The sequence below is a fragment of the Bombina bombina genome, chromosome 6, assembly GCF_027579735.1.
Source record: "Bombina bombina isolate aBomBom1 chromosome 6, aBomBom1.pri, whole genome shotgun sequence".
NCBI classification, from domain to species: Eukaryota; Metazoa; Chordata; class Amphibia; order Anura; family Bombinatoridae; genus Bombina; species Bombina bombina.
The window spans coordinates 724,652,564-724,671,890 of record NC_069504.1 but is presented as its reverse complement, the minus strand read 5'-3'; the positions used below and the strand labels follow the sequence as shown (position 1 = coordinate 724,671,890).

The 19,327-nt window shown below is 41.6% G+C and overlaps 1 protein-coding gene across 1 annotated transcript; it reads left to right on the top strand.

Annotated features, from left to right (window-relative positions):
• Positions 1–11,114: 11,114 nt before the first annotated feature.
• On the top strand, positions 11,115–12,884 carry LOC128664590 (tigger transposable element-derived protein 1-like). Its single transcript, XM_053719406.1, has one exon. It carries the CDS (start codon positions 11,115–11,117, stop codon positions 12,882–12,884), a length of 1,770 nt encoding a protein of 589 aa, XP_053575381.1.
• Positions 12,885–19,327: the final 6,443 nt, after the last annotated feature.

The window sequence follows — 19,327 nt, the reverse complement described above, 5'->3', positions numbered from 1 at the left end:
TCTCTAAGGCTGGATCCCGAAAGGCTCTGATGGTGCATGGGAGTTAAAAAGGTACGCATGTCCTCCATCAACAAGATGTCAGGAAAGCGCCCGGTCCTTGCCGCCGTGGTCGCGGGAGGAGGAGGAGGAGGAGGATTAATTTAATCTCTTCCCCTGTTACATTCCCGTGGTGCTGTGACATCACCCTTATACGCTGTGTAAAGCATAGTTTTTAATTTATTATGAAAATGCTCCATCCTTTCCGACTTGCGGGAATTTGGTAACATTTCAGGCACTTTATGCTTATACCGGGGGTCGAGGAGCGTGGACACCCAGTACAGGTCGTTCTCCTTCAGCTTTTTTATACGAGGGTCCCTCAACAGGCACGACAGCATGAAAGAACCCATTTGAACAAGGATGGATGCTGAGCTAATCATGTCGCGTTCCTCCTCACTGATCTCACTGATGGTATCTTCTTCCCCCCAGCCACGTACAACACCACGGGTACCAGAGAGGTGACAACAACGAGCACCCTGGGATGACTGTTGTGCTCGGTCTTCCTCCTCCTCCTCATCCTCCTCAAAGCCACATTCCTCCTCTGACTCCTCTTCCTCACAATCCTCTTCCTGCGTTGCCGCAGGTCCAGCAAGCAATGCTGATTCGGCTGTTTGCGGGGGTGATGGACACCACAACTCTCCCGCTTCCTCTTCACGCTCATCTACTGCCTGATCCAGCACTCTTCGCAGGGCACGCTCCAGGAAGAAAACAAATGGTATGATGTCGCTGATGGTGCCTTCGGTGCGACTGACAAGGTTTGTCACCTCCTCAAAAGGACCATGAGCCTACAGGCATTGCGCATGAGCGTCCAGTAATTTGGAAAAAAATATCTCCAGCTCCCCAGAGGCTGACCTAGCACCCCGGTCATACAAATACTCATTAACAGCTTTTCTTGTTGGAGCAGGCGGTCAAACATTAGGAGTGTTGAATTCCACCGTGTCGGGCTGTCGCAAATCAAGCGCCTCACTGGCAGGTTGTTTCGATGCTGGATATCGGACAAGTGCACCATGGCTGTGTAGGAATGCCTGAAATGGCCACACACCTTCCTGGCCTGCTTCAGGACGTCCTGTAAGCCTGGGAACTTATGGACAAATCGTTGTACAATTAAATTACACACATGTGCCATGCACGGCACATGTGTCAACTTGCCCAATTTCAATGCCACCACCAAATTACTTCCATTGTCAGAAACAACCTTGCCAATCTCCAGTTGGTGCGGAGTCAGCCACTGATCCACCTGTGCGTTCAGGGCGGTCAGGAGTGCTGGTGCGGTGTGACTCTCCACTTTCAGGCAAGTCAACCCCAAGACGGCGTGACACTGCTGTACCCGGGATGTAGCATAGTACCTGGGGAGCTGGGGGGGTGCCATAGATGTGGAGCAAGACGCAGAAGTTGAAGAGGACTCAGCCGAGGAAGAGGTTATGGAAGAGGATGGAGTAGGAGGAGTAGAGGAGGTAGCAGCAGGCCTGCCTGCAAGTTGTGGCGGTGTCACCAACTCTTCTGCAGAGCCACGCATTCCATGCTTGTCAGAAGTCAGCAGGTTTACCCAATGCGCAGTGTAGGTGATATACCTGCCCTGACCATGCTTTGCAGACCAGCTATCCGTGGTCATATGGACCCTTGCCCCAACGCTGTGTGCCAGACATGCCATAACTTCCTTTCTCACAACAGAGTACAGGTTTGGGATTGCCTTTTGTGAAAAGAAATTTCTGCCAGGTACCTTCCACTGCGGTGTCCCAATAGATACAAATTTTTTGAAAGCATCAGACTCCACCAGCTTGTATGGTAAAAGCTGGCGGGCTAAGAGTTCAGACAAGCCAGCTGTCAGACGCCGGGCAAGGGGGTGACTTTGAGAAATTGGCTTCTTACACTCAAACATGTCCTTGACAGACACCTGACTGTGGGCAGATGACCAGGAACTGCTACGTAAGAGAGACTGAGTGGAGGATGGTTGAGAGGGGGCAAGGAGGACAGCACTGGTTGACGTGGCTGAAGATGCTGGAGCAGGAGGAGGAGGGCGGCTTTCACTTTGTGTGCTGCTTCTACTCATGTGTTCTTCCCATCGGCCTTTGTGATGGGAGACCATGTGCCTTCGCAAAGCAGTTGTACCTAGGTGGCTGTTGGACTTCCCACGACTCAGTTTCTTTTGTCACAGGTTGCAAATGGCATCGCTGTTGTCAGAGGCAGACACACAAAAAAAATGCCACACTGCTGAGCTCTGCGATGACGGCATTCTGGTGGTGGCAACAGCATGCATTGATGGGCGTCGGCGTGCTGTCTGGCTGACCCCTGGTGACGATGCATGCTGTCTGACTGTGCCACTAGCTCCTTGAGACGACCTCCCCGTGCTTTCAAATCGTCTCCTCCTCCTCCTCTCTGTCTCCCCATCTGAACTTTCCCCCTCTTCTTCTTCTCTTCTAGCAGGCACCCACGTGACATCCACCGACACATTATCATCAACCGCTTCACTTGTATCTGAAACATCAAGAAAGGAAGCAGCAGCGGGTACAACATCATCATCATCATCATCACACTGTACCTCCATGTCGGTAATGCTGCCTGACTGAGACTGATCACTATTATCTACATCCTCTGTCAATGATGGTTGCGCATCACTCATTTCTTCCAAATGATGTGTCAATAACTCCTGTGACAGATCAAGTGAAGCGGATGTGGTGCTAGTGTTGGTGGTGGCGACAGGCAGCGGAGTGGCACTGGTCACTTGAGACCTGCCCAAAGCACAGCTGGACTTAGATGGTGCGTCAAGGTTAGGAGGACTAGCAGCGGAAGCTGAAGAAGATTGGGTGTCCTGTGTTAGCCATTCAACTAGGTCCTCCTCAGAAGTTTTTGCGTCCCCCCTGGCACCCGGCGTCTGAACAATGTGCATATTTGTAGGGTCTAAAGGAATCACAGCACCACGACCACGACCACGGAACCTGCGGGGTGGCCTGCCTCTGCCTGTCATTTTTTTAAAATGGACACTAATAATACTATTACACCAATTGAGTGGTGGCACTGTGAAAGTGGGCACAGTATACGCTGTGAGACTGACAACAACAAAAAATACAGATGTTTTAAAAATCACAAATTGTTAATTTTTTAAAATATTACAACTTGCAAGTACGGTGGCAACAAATATGATTGTTTGGCACTATTTGGCAAATGGGCCTGTTTGGCACACATGCTGGGAGAAAGGAAACTGCAATTCAATGGCACTAGGAGACTGAAGAATCACAGTCAAAACAGTTATGATTAACAAAAATTCCAATCCTGTTACAATAAATATGAGTGGTGGCACTAATTGGCTAGTTGGGACTGGCACACAGGCAGGCAGGCAGGCAGGAGGAAAATGCAATTCAAGGGCATTAGTAGACTGCAGATTGACAGTCAAAACAGTGATGATTGACAAATTTTGCAATACTGTTAAAAGAAATATGATTGCTGGCACTAATTGGATAGTTGGGCCTGGCACACAGGCTGGCAGGCAGTAGAAAAGTGCAATTCAATGGCACAAGCAAACTGAGGATTAAGATCAACAATCAATTTTTTTTTAATTTTAATTAGTAACTATACTGTGACAACAATTATGATTGGTGTAAATAGTTGGCAAGACGGCCTGGCACAAAAGGCTGGCAGGCAGGAGGTAGATGCAATTCAAGGACACTAGGAGACTGATTACTGACAGTCAAAACAGTGATGATTGACAATTTTTGCAATACTGTTAAAAGAAATATGATTGCTGGCAATAATTGGCTAAGTGGGCCTGGCTCACAACAGGCTGCAAGGCAGCAGGAAAGTGCCATTCAATGGCACCAGCAAACTGAGGATTCTCAACAACTATTACCAACAATTTTAATTTTTAATTATTAAGAATACTGTCACAACAACTATGATTGGTGTAAATATTTTTCAAGTAGGCCTAGCACACAGGCTTGGAAGGCAGTAGAAAAGTGCAATTCTAGGGCACGAGCAAACTGAGGATTAAGATCATCAACAATCAAGAATTTTTAAATTGAAATTAGTAACTATACTGTGACCAAAAATTATGATTGTTGTAAATAGTTGGCAAGACGGCCTGGCACAAAAGGATGGCAGGCAGGAGGTACATGCAATTCAAGGGCACTAGGAGACTGATTACTGACAGTCAAAACAGTGATGATTGACAATTTTTGCAATACTGTTAAAAGAAATATGATTGCTGGCAACAAATGGCTAGGTGGGCCTGGCTCACAGCAGGCTGCAAGGCAGGAGGAAAGTGCTATTCAATGGCACCAGCAAACTGAGGATTCACAACAACTATTACCAAAAATTTTTATTTTTAATTATTAGAATACTGTCACAACAAATATGATTGGTGTAAATATTTTTTAAGTAGGCCTGGCACACAGGCTTGGAAGGCTGTAGAAAAGTGCAATTCTAGGGAACAAGCAAACTGAGGATTAAGATCATCAACAATCAAGATTTTTTAATTTTAATTAGTAACTATACTGTGACAAAAAATTAGGATTGGTGTAAATAGTTGGCAAGACAGCCTGGCACAAAAGGTTGGCAGGCAGGAGGTAGATGCAATTCAAGGACACTAGGAGACTGATTACTGACAGTCCAAACAGTGATGATTGACAATTTTTGCAATACTGTTAACAGAAATATGATTGCTGACAACAATTGGCTAGGTGGGCCTGGCTCACAGCAGGCTGCAAGGCAGGAGGAAAGTGCTATTCAATGGCACCAGCAAACTGAGGATTCACAACAACTATTACCAACAATTTTAATTTTTAATTATTAGAATACTGTCACAACAAATATGATTGGTGTAAATATTTTTTAAGTAGGCCTGGCACACAGGCTTGGAAGGCTGTAGAAAAGTGCAATTCTAGGGCACGAGCAAACTGAGGATTAAGATCATCAACAATCAAGATTTTTTTAATTTTAATTAGTAACTATACTGTGACAAAAAATTAGGATTGGTGTAAATAGTTGGCAAGACGGCCTGGCACAAAAGGCTGGCAGGCAGGAGGTAGATGCAATTCAAGGACACTAGGAGACTGATTACTGACAGTCTAAACAGTGATGATTGACAATTTTTGCAATACTGTTAACAGAAATATGATTGCTGACAACAATTGGCTAGGTGGGCCCGGCTCACAGCAGGCTGCAAGGCAGGAGGAAAGTGCTATTCAATGGCACCAGCAAACTGAGGATTCACAACAACTATTACCAAAAATTTTAATTTTTAATTATTAGAATACTGTCACAACAAATATGATTGGTGTAAATATTTTTCAAGTAGGCCTGGCACACAGTCTTGCAAGGAAGTAAAAAAGTGCAATTCTAGGGCACGAGCAAACTGAGGATTAAGATCATCAACAATCAAGAATTTTTTAATTTTAATTTGTAACTATACTGTGACAACAATTAGGATTGGTGTAAATAGTTGGCAAGACGGCCTGGCACAAAAGGCTGGCAGGCAGGAGGTAAATGCAATTCAAGGACACTAGGAGACTTATTACTAACAGTCAAAACAGTGATGATTGACAATTTTTGCAATACTGTTAACAGAAATATGATTGCTGGCAACAATTGGCTAGGTGCGCCTGGCTCACAGCAGGCTGCAAGGCAGGAGGAAAGTGCTATTCAATGGCACCAGCAAACTGAGGATTCACAACAACTATTACCAAAAATTTAAATTTTTAATTATTAGAATACTGTCACAACAAATATGATTGGTGTAAATATTTTTTAAGTAGGCCTGGCACACAGGCTTGGAAGGCTGTAGAAAAGTGCAATTCTAGGGCACGAGCAAACTGAGGATTAAGATCATCAACAATTAAGATTTTTTTAATTTTCATTAGTAACTATACTGTGACAAAAAATTAGGATTGGTGTAAATAGTTGGCAAGACGGCCTGGCACAAAAGGCTGGCAGGCAGATGCAATTCAAGGACACTAGGAGACTGATTACTGACAGTCTAAACAGTGATGATTGACAATTTTTGCAATACTGTTAACAGAAATATGATTGCTGACAACAATTGGCTAGGTGGGGGCCTGGCTCACAGCAGGCTGCAAGGCAGGAGGAAAGTGCGTTTCAATGGCACCAGCAAACTGAGGATTCACAACAACTATTACCAAAAATTTTAATTTTTAATTATTAGAATACTGTCACAACAAATATGATTGGTGTAAATATTTTTCAAGTAGGCCTGGCACACAGTCTTGCAAGGAAGTAAAAAAGTGCAATTCTAGGGCACGAGCAAACTGAGGATTAAGATCATCAACAATCAAGAATTTTTTAATTTTAATTTGTAACTATACTGTGACAACAATTAGGATTGGTGTAAATAGTTGGCAAGACGGCCTGGCACAAAAGGCTGGCAGGCAGGAGGTAAATGCAATTCAAGGACACTAGGAGACTTATTACTAACAGTCAAAACAGTGATGATTGACAATTTTTGCAATACTGTTAACAGAAATATGATTGCTGGCAACAATTGGCTAGGTGCGCCTGGCTCACAGCAGGCTGCAAGGCAGGAGGAAAGTGCTATTCAATGGCACCAGCAAACTGAGGATTCACAACAACTATTACCAAAAATTTAAATTTTTAATTATTAGAATACTGTCACAACAAATATGATTGGTGTAAATATTTTTTAAGTAGGCCTGGCACACAGGCTTGGAAGGCTGTAGAAAAGTGCAATTCTAGGGCACGAGCAAACTGAGGATTAAGATCATCAACAATTAAGATTTTTTTAATTTTCATTAGTAACTATACTGTGACAAAAAATTAGGATTGGTGTAAATAGTTGGCAAGACGGCCTGGCACAAAAGGCTGGCAGGCAGATGCAATTCAAGGACACTAGGAGACTGATTACTGACAGTCTAAACAGTGATGATTGACAATTTTTGCAATACTGTTAACAGAAATATGATTGCTGACAACAATTGGCTAGGTGGGGGCCTGGCTCACAGCAGGCTGCAAGGCAGGAGGAAAGTGCGTTTCAATGGCACCAGCAAACTGAGGATTCACAACAACTATTACCAAAAATTTTAATTTTTAATTATTAGAATACTGTCACAACAAATATGATTGGTGTAAATATTTTTCAAGTAGGCCTGGCACACAGTCTTGCAAGGAAGTAAAAAAGTGCAATTCTAGGGCACGAGCAAACTGAGGATTAAGATCATCAAGAATGAAGAATTTTTTAATTTTAATTAGTAACTGTACTGTGACAAAAAATTAGGATTGGTGTAAATAGTTGGCAAGACGGCCTGGCACAAAAGGCAGGCAGGCAGGAGGTAGATGCAATTCAAGGACACTAGGAGACTGATTACTGACAGTCAAAACAGTGATGATTGACAATTTTTGCAATACTGTTAAAAGAAATATGATTGCTGGCAACAATTGGCTAGGTGGGCCTGGCTCACAGCAGGCTGCAAGGCAGGAGGAAAGTGCTATTCAATGGCACCAGCAAACTGAAGATTCACAACAACTATTAACAAAAATTTTAATTTTTAATTATTAAGAATACTGTCACAACAAATATGATTGGTGTAAATATTTTTCAAGTAGGCCTGGCACACAGTCTTGCAAGGAAGTAAAAAAGTGCAATTCTAGGGCACGAGCAAACTGAGGATTAAGATCATCAACAATCAAGAATTTTTTAATTTTAATTAGTAACTATACTGTGACAACAATTTTGATTGGTGTAAATAGTTGGAAAGACGGCCTGGCACAAAAGGCTGGCAGGCAGGAGGTAAATGCAATTCAAGGACACTAGGAGACTGATTACTGACAGTCAAAACAGTGATGATTGACAATTTTTGCAATACTGTTAAAAGAAATATGATTGCTGGCAATAATTGGCTAGGTGGGCAGGGCACACAGCAGGCTGCAAGGCAGGAGGAAAGTGCTATTCACTGGCACCAGCAAACTGAGGATTCACAACAACTATTACCAACAATTTTAATTTTTAATTATTAAGAATACTGTCACAACAACTATGATTGGTGTAAATATTTTTCAAGTAGGCCTGGCACACAGGCTTGGAAGGCAGTAGAAAAGTGCAATTCTAGGGCACGAGCAAACTGAGGATTAAGATCAACACTAAAAAATTTTTTTATTTAAATTACTAACTATACTGTCTGTGACAACAATTATGATTGGTGTAAATAGTTGGCTAGACGGCCTGGCACAAAAGGCTGGCAGTGGCAGGCAGGAGGTAAATGAAATTCAATGGCACTAGGAGACTGAATATTTGCAGTCCAAAAAATTATGATTTTTTTTTTTAATTACTGTTACAAGAATTGTGATTGGTGCCACTAATTGGCTACTTAGGCCTGGCAGACAGGTTGGCAGATATGAGTCGTGGATGGTAGGTAGGGCAGCAATTTAACACAGTATGCTGTGTAAGTGACAAAAACACAGGACTGATAGAAAATTAAGTTAGATTACACTAGCAAAATATTTTTAAATTTTAGATTTTAATATTAAAATTATGTTAAGAAGTGCAATGCACATATGACTCTATGAGTGGTCGCACTGGCTGGCTGCTACGTAGGGCAGCAATTATAACAACAGTATGCTGTGTAAGTCAGATAGACAGTTAGACACAGGCCTGATAGAAAATACAATTAGATTACACTAGCATAATGATTTAAAGACTTTTGTTGTAAATTTTAAGAAAAAGGTTAAGCACATACATATGAGTCGTGGCTGATAGCCTTGGAAGGGCAGCTATTAAAAACAGTAGGCTCTGTAAGTCGGATACACACACGCCTGATAGAAAATACTATTAGATTACACTAGAAAAATGATTGGAATTATTTTTTGGCGGGGGAAATTAAAAAAAGGCTAAACACATATGAGTCGTGGCTCATAGACTAGGGAGGGCAGCAAGTAAACACAGTAGGCTCTCTATGGCCTAGATTTGGAGTTTGGCGGTAGCCATGAAAACCAGCGTTAGAGGCTCCTAACGCTGGTTTTAGGCTACCTCCGGTATTTGGAGTCACTCAAAAAAGGGTCTAACGCTCACTTTTCAGCCGCGACTTTTCCATACCGCAGATCCCCTTACGTAAATTGCGTATCCTATCTTTTCAATGGGATTTTTCTAACTCCGGTATTTAGAGTCTTGGCTGAAGTGACCGTTAGAAATCTAACGACAAAACTCCAGCCGCAGAAAAAAGTCAGTAGTTAAGAGCTTTCTGGGCTAACGCCGGTTCATAAAGCTCTTAACTACTGTACTCTAAAGTACACTAACACCCATAAACTACCTATGTACCCCTAAACCGAGGTCCCCCCACATCGCCGCCACACTAATGAAATTTTTTTAACCCCTAATCTGCCGACCACCACCTACGTTATCCTTATGTACCCCTAATCTGCTGCCCCTAACACCGCCGACCCCATATTATATTTATTAACCCCTAATCTGCCCCCCACAACGTCGCTGCCAGCTACCTACACTTATTAACCCCTAATCTGCCGTCCGCACGCCGCCGCCAGCTACATTATCCCTATGTACCCCTAATCTGCTGCCCTAACATCGCCCACCCCTATATTATATTTATTAACCCCTAACCTGCCCCCCACAACGTCGCCGCCACCTACCTACAATAATTAACCCCTAATCTGCTGACCGCAAAGAGCCGCCAGCTACATTATAGCTATGTACCCCTAATCTGCTGCCCCTAACACCGCCGACCCCTATATTATATTTATTAACCCCTAACCTGCCCTCCCTAACATCGCCGACACCTAACTTCAATTATTAACCCCTAATCTGCCGACCGAATCTCGCCGCTTTTCTAATAAATGTATTAACCCCTAAAGCTAAGTCTAACCCTAACACTAACACCCCCCTAAGTTAAATATAATTTACATCTAACGAAATTAATTAACTCTTATTAAATAAATTATTCCTATTTAAAGCTAAATACTTACCTGTAAAATAAATCCTAATATAGCTACAACATAAATTATAATTATATTATAGCTATTTTAGGATTAATATTTATTTTACAGGTAACTTTGTATTTATTTTAACCAGGTACAATAGCTATTAAATAGTTAAGAACTATTTAATAGCTAAAATAGTTAAAATAATTACAAATTTACCTGTAAAATAAATCCTAACCTAAGTTACAATTAAACCTAACACTACACTATCAATAAATTAATTAAATAAAATACCTACAATTACCTACAATTAAACCTAGCACTACACTATCAATAAATAAATTAAATACAATACAGGTATACCCCGCTTTACGTCGATTCGCTTTACGTCGTTTCGCTAATACGTCGCCGCCGCAAACCCGGAAGTAGTTTCTCAGCGCGGCACAGCTCAGGACTTAGACAAGGAGTAAGGAGAAAAATTGCATGCGGTTTTACAGAGTGCGTTGGGAAGACTTTAGGGTTGCTAAAACTGTGCAGTACAGTATTGTACTGTACCAGATACTGTAATTTGGTAAGTCCAGTACAGTATACCGGTCTTCATAAGCATTACAGTATTTTTTGTACAATTAAAGGTACAGTACTGTACAGGATTATTTGTTAAATCCATACAGTAATTGTACCGTACACACAAGTCTAGTTCTTCATAAGCAGTATTTTTTGGCCAATAAAGGTACAGTACAAGTACCAGTATATGCTGTATACAGTATTATTGTCATAATACCTTTGTGCTTACCTTGAATAGTACAGGTAAGCATTTCATATGCCTCCATCTCATATACAGTACCATACCATAAAACATAACCTACTTTAGTACTGTACAGTATTGTTTGGCATGGTTTGAGATCTCCACATAAAATAAGGATCTGTCATACAGTACAGGTACAGTAGAGTACTGTACATTAGGTTATGGTATGGTACTGTATAGACTGTATGAGATGAAGGAGGCATATGAGATTATTACCTGTACTATTCAAGGTAAGCACAAAGGTAAAACCAATCATTGCAATAGGAGCAGACAATCTTTTTTTTTCATGTTTTTTTTTTCATACAGTAATTTAAAAATTCACTCCCAGTATCATCTCTGTTTTGTATTTTAGTCTTTATTTTATTTCTACATTTCTACAATGGCCCTGGCTCCAGGTGATGAAAAAAAGAGGATCCGTAAGCCTCTTACATTGAATCAAAAGTTGGAAATGATAAAGATGAGTGAGCAAGGCATGTCCATCTCAGATATAGGCCGCAAGTTAGGTTTGGCTCGCACAACAGTTAGCACAGTGGTGAACGCTAAAGAAAAATACTTAAAAGAAGTAAAAAGTGCTACTCCAGTGCACACAAAAGTGATTCGCAAGAGAGACAACCTTATTGCTGAAATGGAGAAGCTGCTAGTGGTTTGGATAGAAGATCAAACCAGCCACAATGTTCCTTTAAGCCAAGCCATTATTCAAAGCAAGGCACTATCCTTGTTTAATGCAATGAAGACTGATAGAGGTGAGAGTGCTAAAGATGAAAATTTTGAAGCTAGCAGAGGTTGGTTTAACAGGTTTAAGGAAAGAAGTCATCTGCACAACATTAAAGTGCAAGGGGAAGCAGCTAGTGCAGATGTTGAATCTGCAGAGGCTTTTCCAGAAGAGCTGGCTAAAATTATAGAAGATGGTGGTTACACCACACAGCAAATATTTAATGTTGATGAAACCGGCCTTTTCTGGAAAAAAATGCCATCTAGGACATTCATTGCAAAGGAGGAAAAGTTAATGCCAGGATTCAAAGCTGCAAAGGATCGACTAACACTGCTTTTAGGTGCTAATGCAGCTGGTGATTTGAAGCTGAAGCCTATGATGATCTACCATTCTGAGAATCCCAGGGCTCTGAAAAACTATGCTAAATCTAGCCTGCCTGTTTACTACAAATCAAACACTAAAGCCTGGATGACTGCAAGTCTATTTACAACATGGTTTACAGATTATTTTAAACCCACAGTTGAAGCCTACTGCAAGGAAAAAAAAATTCCTTTTAAAATTTTAATGCTTACTGACAATGCACCTTCTCACCCACGAGCATTAATGGAAATGTACAATGAGATTCAAGTTGTTTTCTTGCCTGCAAACACCACATCTATTCTTCAGCCTATGGATCAGGGAGTGATTGCAACCTTCAAAGCATATTATTTGAAGAAGACATTTACTGCTGCTATAACTGCCTTAGATAGCGATGCATCTGATGGTGCTACACAGAACAAATTAAAAGCCTTCTGGAAAGGATTTACAATTCTAGATGCTATTAAAGCAATTAGAGATTCCTGGAATGAAGTTTCAGAATCAGCATTGAGACGTGTGTGGAAAAAGCTTATCCCCACCTTTATGGATGATGTTCCCGGCCTTGAGACTTCGGTAGAGGAAGTCAATGCTAGCGTTGTGGACATGGCTAGACAACTGGAACTAGAAGTGGAGCCTGAAGATGTTACAGAATTGCTTGCATCTCATGACCAGCCATTGACAGATGAAGATTTGATTATGATTGAAGAGCAAAGAAGACTGTTTCTTGAAACTGATGGTTCTACTGATGAAGACCCAGTTTGCATTAGGGAAATGCCAACAAAAGAATTAGAGGAATATGTCAATTTAATTGAAACGGGTTTGGCAGGTTTGGAGCAGATTGATGGCAATTTTGAAAGAAGTTCTTCAGTTAATAAAATTGTGTCAAATGGAATTGCATGTTATAAAGAAATACTTCGAGAAAGGAAGCGTCAGTCCATGAAGCAAACTTCTTTGCTATCATATTTTAATAAAGTCCCACAGCCATCATCATCACCTTCAACATCAAGACCTGATGAATCTTTGTCAAGTTCTCCACCTTCAAAACTGATTTGCATTGAAAACTCAGATGATGAATCATAAGCAAAGATAAGCAATAAAGCACATACCACTGTATTGTACTACATGTTGTACTGTACAGTACCTGTATACAGTATATGTATCCCTTTCTACTGTCTGCATAACTGAATACAGTAGTGTACTGTCTTTTGTTGTTATTAAACTAAACTTAGCACTATTGCACACCTATATATGTTATTTCAAACATGTTTTTAAGCTTGTAAACACACTGGCAAGTGAAAAACAAGTAAAAAATGCATTGACTCACTTTAAGTCGGTTTTCACTTTACAGCGGGGCTCCGGTCCCTAACCCGCTGTATGAGCGGGGTATACCTGTACCTACAAATAACTACAATGAAATAAACTAACTAAAGTACAAAAAATAAAAAAGAACTAAGTTACAAAAAATAAAAAAATATTTACAAACATAAGAAAAATATTACAACAATTTTAAACTAATTACACCTACTCTAAGCCCCCTAATAAAATAACAAAGCCCCCCAAAATAAAAAAATGCCCTACCCTATTCTAAATTACTAAAGTTCAAAGCTCTTTTACCTTACCAGCCCTGAACAGGGCCCTTTGCGGGGCATGCCCCAAGAAGTTCAGCTCTTTTGCCTGTAAAAAAAAACATACAATACCCCCCACCCAACATTAGAACCCACCACCCACATACCCCTAATCTAACCCAAACCCCCCTTAAATAAACCTAACACTAAGCCCCTGAAGATCATCCTACCTTGTCTTCACCTCACCGGGTATCACACCGATCCGTCCTGGCTCCGATATCTTCATCCAACCCAAGCAGGGGCTAGACATCCACTGAAGAAGTCCAGAAGAGGGTCCAAAGTCTTGATCCTATCCGGGAAGAAGAGTAGATCCGGACCGGCAACCATCATCTTCCAAGCGGCATCTTCTATCTTCATCCGATGAGGACCGGCTCCATCCTGAAGACCTCCACCGCGGAACATCTTCATCCGGCGATGTCCAACTGATCGGAACAGCCAATAGAATGTGAGCTCAATCTGATTGGCTGATTGGATCAGCCAATCGGATTGAACTTGATTCTGATTGGCTGATTCCATCAGCCAATCAGAATATTCCTACCTTAATTTCCGATTGGCTGATAGAATCCTATCAGCCAATTGGAATTCGAGGGACGCCATCTTGGATGACGTCCCTTAAAGGAACCGTCATTCTTCAGTTGGACGTCGCCGGATGAAGATGGGTCCACGGTGGAGGTCTTCAGGATGGAGCCGGTCCTCATCGGATGAAGATAGAAGATGCCGCTTGGAAGATGATGGTTGCCGGTCCGGATCTACTCTTCTTCCCGGATAGGATGAAGACTTTGGACCCTCTTCTGGACTTCTTCAGTGGATGACTAGCCCCTGCTTGGGTTGGATGAAGATATCGGAGCCAGGACGGATCGGTGTGATACCCGGTGAGGTGAAGACAAGGTAGCATGATCTTCAGGGGCTTAGTGTTAGGTTTATTTAAGGGGGGTTTGGGTTAGATTAGGGGTATGTGGGTGGTGGGTTGTAATGTTGGGGGGGGGGTATTGTATGTTTTTTTTTACAGGCAAAAGAGCTGAACTTCTTGGGGCATGCCCCGCAAAGGGCCCTGTTCAGGGCTGGTAAGGTAAAAGAGCTTTGAACTTTAGTAATTTAGAATAGGGTAGGGCATTTTTTATTTTGGGGGTCTTTGTTATTTTATTAGGGGGCTTAGAGTAGGTGTAATTAGTTTAAAATTGTTGTAAGATTTTCCTTATGTTTGTAAATATTTTTTTATTTTTTGTAACTTAGTTCTTTTTTATTTTTTGTACTTTAGTTAGTTTATTTCATTGTAGTTATTTGTAGATATTGTATTTAATTAATGTATTGATAGTGTAGTGTTAGGTTTAATTGTAGGTAATTGTAGATATTTTATTTAATTAATTTAATGATAGTTTAGTGTTAGGTTTAATTGTAACTTAGGTTAGGATTTATTTTACAGGTAATTTTGTTATTATTTTAACTAGGTAACTATTAAATAGTTCTTAACTATTTAATAGCTATTGTACCTGGTTAAAATAATTACAAAGTTACCTGTAAAATAAATATTAATCCTAAAATAGCTATAATATAATTATAATTTATAGTGTAGCTATATTAGGATTTATTTTACAGGTAAGTATTTAGCTTTAAATAGGAATAATTTATTTAATAAGAGATAATTAATTTCGTTAGATGTAAATTATATTTAACTTAGGGGGGTGTTAGTGTTAGGGTTAGACTTAGCTTTAGGGGTTAATACATTTATTAGAATAGCGGTGAGCTCCAGTCGGCAGATTAGGGGTTAATAATTGAAGTTAGGTGTCGGCGATGTTAGGGAGGGCAGATTAGGGGTTAATACTATTTATTATAGGGTTAGTGAGGCGGATTAGGGGTTAATAACTTTATTATAGTAGCGCTCAGGTCCGCTCGGCAGATTAGGGGTTAATAAGTGTAGGCAGGTGGAGGCGACGTTGTGGGGGGCAGATTAGGGGTTAATAAATATAATATAGGGGTCGGCGATGTTAGGGCAGCAGATTAGGGGTACATAGGGATAATGTAAGTAGCGGCGGTTTACGGAGCGGCAGATTAGGGGTTAATAATAATATGCAGGTGTCAGCGATAGCGGGGGCGGCAGATTAGGGGTTAATAAGTGTAAGGCTAGGGGTGTTTAGACTCGGGGTACATGTTAAAGTGTTAGGTGCAGACGTAGGAAGTGTTTCCGCATAGCAAACAATGGGGCTGCGTTAGGAGCTGAACGCAGCTTTTTTGTAGGTGTTAGGTTTTTTTTCAGCTCAAACAGTACCATTGTTTCCTATGGGGGAATCGTGCACGAGCACATTTTTGAGGCTGGCCGCGTCCGTAAGCAACTCTGGTATCGAGAGTTGAAGCTGCGTTAAATATGCTCTACGCTCCTTTTTTGGAGCCTAACGCAGCCTTTATGTGGACTCTCAATACCAGAGTTATTTTTATGGTGCGGCCAGAAAAAAGCCGGCGTTAGCTTTTCGGGTCGTTACCGACAAAACTCTAAATCTAGCCGTTAGTCAGCAAAACACACAGGCCGGATAGAAAATTATATTAGATTACACTAGCAAACAAATTTAAACTTTTTTTTTTTTATATTAAAATTAAGGTGAAGAAGAATAGATATGAGTGCTGGGTGGCTGCCTGGCACAGACCAATTAACCAAAAGACTGAAAAAAAGGAGGTATATTAATGCTGAGTGAGCATGACAGACACAGGCATGATAGTAAATGTAATTAGATTACACTAGAAAAATATTTTTTTGTGTTTTTTTTTAAATTAAAAATAATGTTATAAACGGATATTAACACTGCTGGCTGCTGGCTGGCACAGAGCAATGAACCAGAGTATATGCTGTGTGACACTGGCCTGATAGAAAATGAAAAAAAATTACACTAGAAAAATAATTAAATTTTTGGGTTAGTTAAATTTAAACTAATGTTGTTAGAGAGATATCAGTGGTGGCAGTAGTCACAGCATATGCTGTGAGCCTTAAACACACAGCTGAAAGCCAGGCAAATGCTAATAAAAAAAAAACGAAAAAAAAAAAAAAAAAACGGCACGAAATATAGCCCTAAAAAGGGCTTTTTGGGGTGCTGTGCTTGCAGCAGAGATGAGTGGAGTCCTTCTGGACTGTAAATACACTAGCCTAGCTATGTTTTTCCTATTAATGTCAGGAGCAAAAACACAACACGTCCTCTCATTAAGAAAGCAAGGTCGTTATGAGTCTAAGATGGCGGATTCCGAGTAGCTGGGAGTGTCTGTGAGGGAGTGTCTGATGTTGATTAGCTCTAATGTGTCAGGCGGCTGTGACATAAAGGGTTAAAGTTTCCACAATGATGACACATAGGGGCAGATCGAACATCGCCATGTGTTCGCCCACAAACGCGAACGCGAACAAGCTATGTTTGCTGTGAACCGTTCGCGAGCGAACAGTTCGGGACATCACTATGTACTGTATGTCTCTCTCGCTTTCTCTCTCCAACTGTCTTCCCCCCCCCCTCTCTCTCTCTCTCTCTCTCTCTCTCTCTCTCTCTCTCTCTCTCTCACTATCTCTTTTTAATTGGTCTCCCCCCTCTTTCAGTGATCTCTCTCCCTCTCTCTACCCCTTTGTCTCTCACCCCCTCTGTCTCTGTCTCCCCCTTTCTCTCTGTCTTCCCCTCTATCTTTCTGTCCTCCCCCTCTGTCTCTCTCTGTCCTCCCCCTCTGTCTCTCTCATTCCTCCCCCTTTGTCTCTCTCTCTTTATTCCCCTGCCTCTCTCTGTCCCCTCTGTCTCTTTCTGACCTCCACTGTCTCTCTCTGTCCTCCCCCTCTGTCTCTCTCTCTCTCTCTCTCTCTCTCTTTATCTGTCTCTCTTTCTACCTCTGTCTCTCTCTCTCCCCTCTGTCTCTCTCTCTCCCCTCTGTCTCCCTCTCACCCCTCTGTCTCTCTCTGTCTTGCTCCAGTCTCCCCTTTCTGTCTCTCTCTCTCTCTCCCATCTGTCTCTGTATCCCCTCTATCGCTCTATGTCTCCCCCGCTGTCTCTTTCTGTCTCTCCATCTGCCCCTTCTCTTTCTCTCTCTTTCTCCCCCTCCCCTATATATATATATATATATATATATATATATATATGTGTGTGTGTGTGTGTGTTTGTGTGTGTATGTGTGAGAAAATAAAAAATAAAAAAAATAAAATAAGGGACGTCTCATAGTGTTTATATCTGTAATAAAAATGGACAGTTAGGTAATATGAAAATTGTGGAAAAAAAACACCAGAGATCGTGCAAACGCCATGGCTTTTTTTGCATTCTCCATAGAAGTCAATGGACAGAAAAACTGTTGAAAACACCCATCGCGCAAAAAACATAGAATATTCGCATTAGCAAATGTGAAATATTTACAGTAAATACATAGTTAAAATATATATGTTTTATCATGTTTTCATCTACTTAAAGTGAATGTAAATTTTGTTTTTAAAAATTCTATTAAAAACAGGGGTAATATAATTTTCAAAATTTACATTTCACTCCTGTTTTGAAAAAAAACTTACCTTTTAAACTTGACAGCAGCTCCAGCTTCCTCCACCCATCGCAAAGCCTCTTCCTGGGTCTAAAATGAGGAATCCAGGTTCCTCCAATCACGGCATTGAATAAGACACTGATTCCCCTGGGGGGAAGCCGTGATTGGAGGATGACCTATCCATCTTTTTTTGACATCAGAAATGGCTTGCGACGACCGGAGGGAGCTGGAGCTGCTGTCAAGTTTAAAAGTTATTTCTTCAGAACAAATGAAATGTAAATTTTGATGAATTAAAGTGCCCCTGTTTTTAATAAAATTTTTAAAAAACCGGGCACTTTAGCATCAAAATTTACATTTACTTTAACTGCAAAGGGCTCTAATGCACTTATATGTATGTATATATATATGTGTACATATATATATATTAATGTTTTATATGTGTATATATGACTGTAAATATATATATCCTATAATATAAAAGGCCAAGTGTGTTTGTCCGAAGCTGTCATGCTCAGTAGAGACTGCTCAAGGACAAACGCACCTGGCCTTCAACACACTGACCTGGGCTGGCTGCTGGCACCTAATCCGTGAAGGGGGCGGAGCCGACCGGCCATGAAGGGGCAGATCTGTGCCGTGAAGGGGCGGAGCTGGGTGTGAAGGGGCAGAGTTTGAGTATGACGGGGGGGGCGGTGGGAGCTGCCGTGGCCAAGTGTCTGCATGAGAGAGCAGCACAAGAGGGGAGATATAGAGCAAAAGAGGGGGAGAGAGAGCAAAAGAGAGGGGTGAGAGAGAGCAAAAGAGAGGTGTGAGAGAGAGCAAAAGAGAGTGGTGAGAGAGAGTAAAAGAGAAGGGTGAGAGAGAGCAAAAAAGAGGGATGAGAGAGAGCAAAAAAGAGGGGTGAGATAGAGCAAAATACAGGGGAGGGAGAGAGCAAAAGAGAGGGGGAGAGAGAGCAAAAGAGAGGGAGCGAAAGAGCAAAAGAGAGACGGGACAGAGAGCAAAAGAGAGGGAGGAGAGAGAGCAAAAGAGAAGGGGGGAGAGAGAGCAAAAAATGGGAGAGAGAGAGCAAAAGAGAGGGGGAGAGCGCAAAACAGAAGGGGGGTGAGCCAAAGAGAGGGGGAAAGAGAGAGCGCAAAAGAGAGGGGGAGAGAGAGGGCGCAAAAGAGAGGGTAGAGAGCGCAAAAGAGAGGGAGGAGAGAGAGCAAAAGAGAAGGGAAGAGAGAGCAAAAAATGGGATAGAGAGCAAAAGAGAGGGGGAGAGTGCAAAACAGAAGGAAGGGAGAGAGAGCAAAAGAGAGGGCGAGAGAGAGTGCAAAAGAGAGGGGGAGAGAGAGTGCAAAAGAGAGGGGGAGAGAGAGCACAAAAGAGAGGGGGAGAGAGAGCGCAAAAGAGAGGGGAGAGAGCACAAAAGAGAGG

Excerpts from the sequence above, each read along its gene's own strand:
- LOC128664590 (XM_053719406.1), top strand. The coding sequence starts at position 11,115 with ATGGCCCTGGCTCCAGGTGATGAAAAAAAGAGGATCCGTAAGCCTCTT.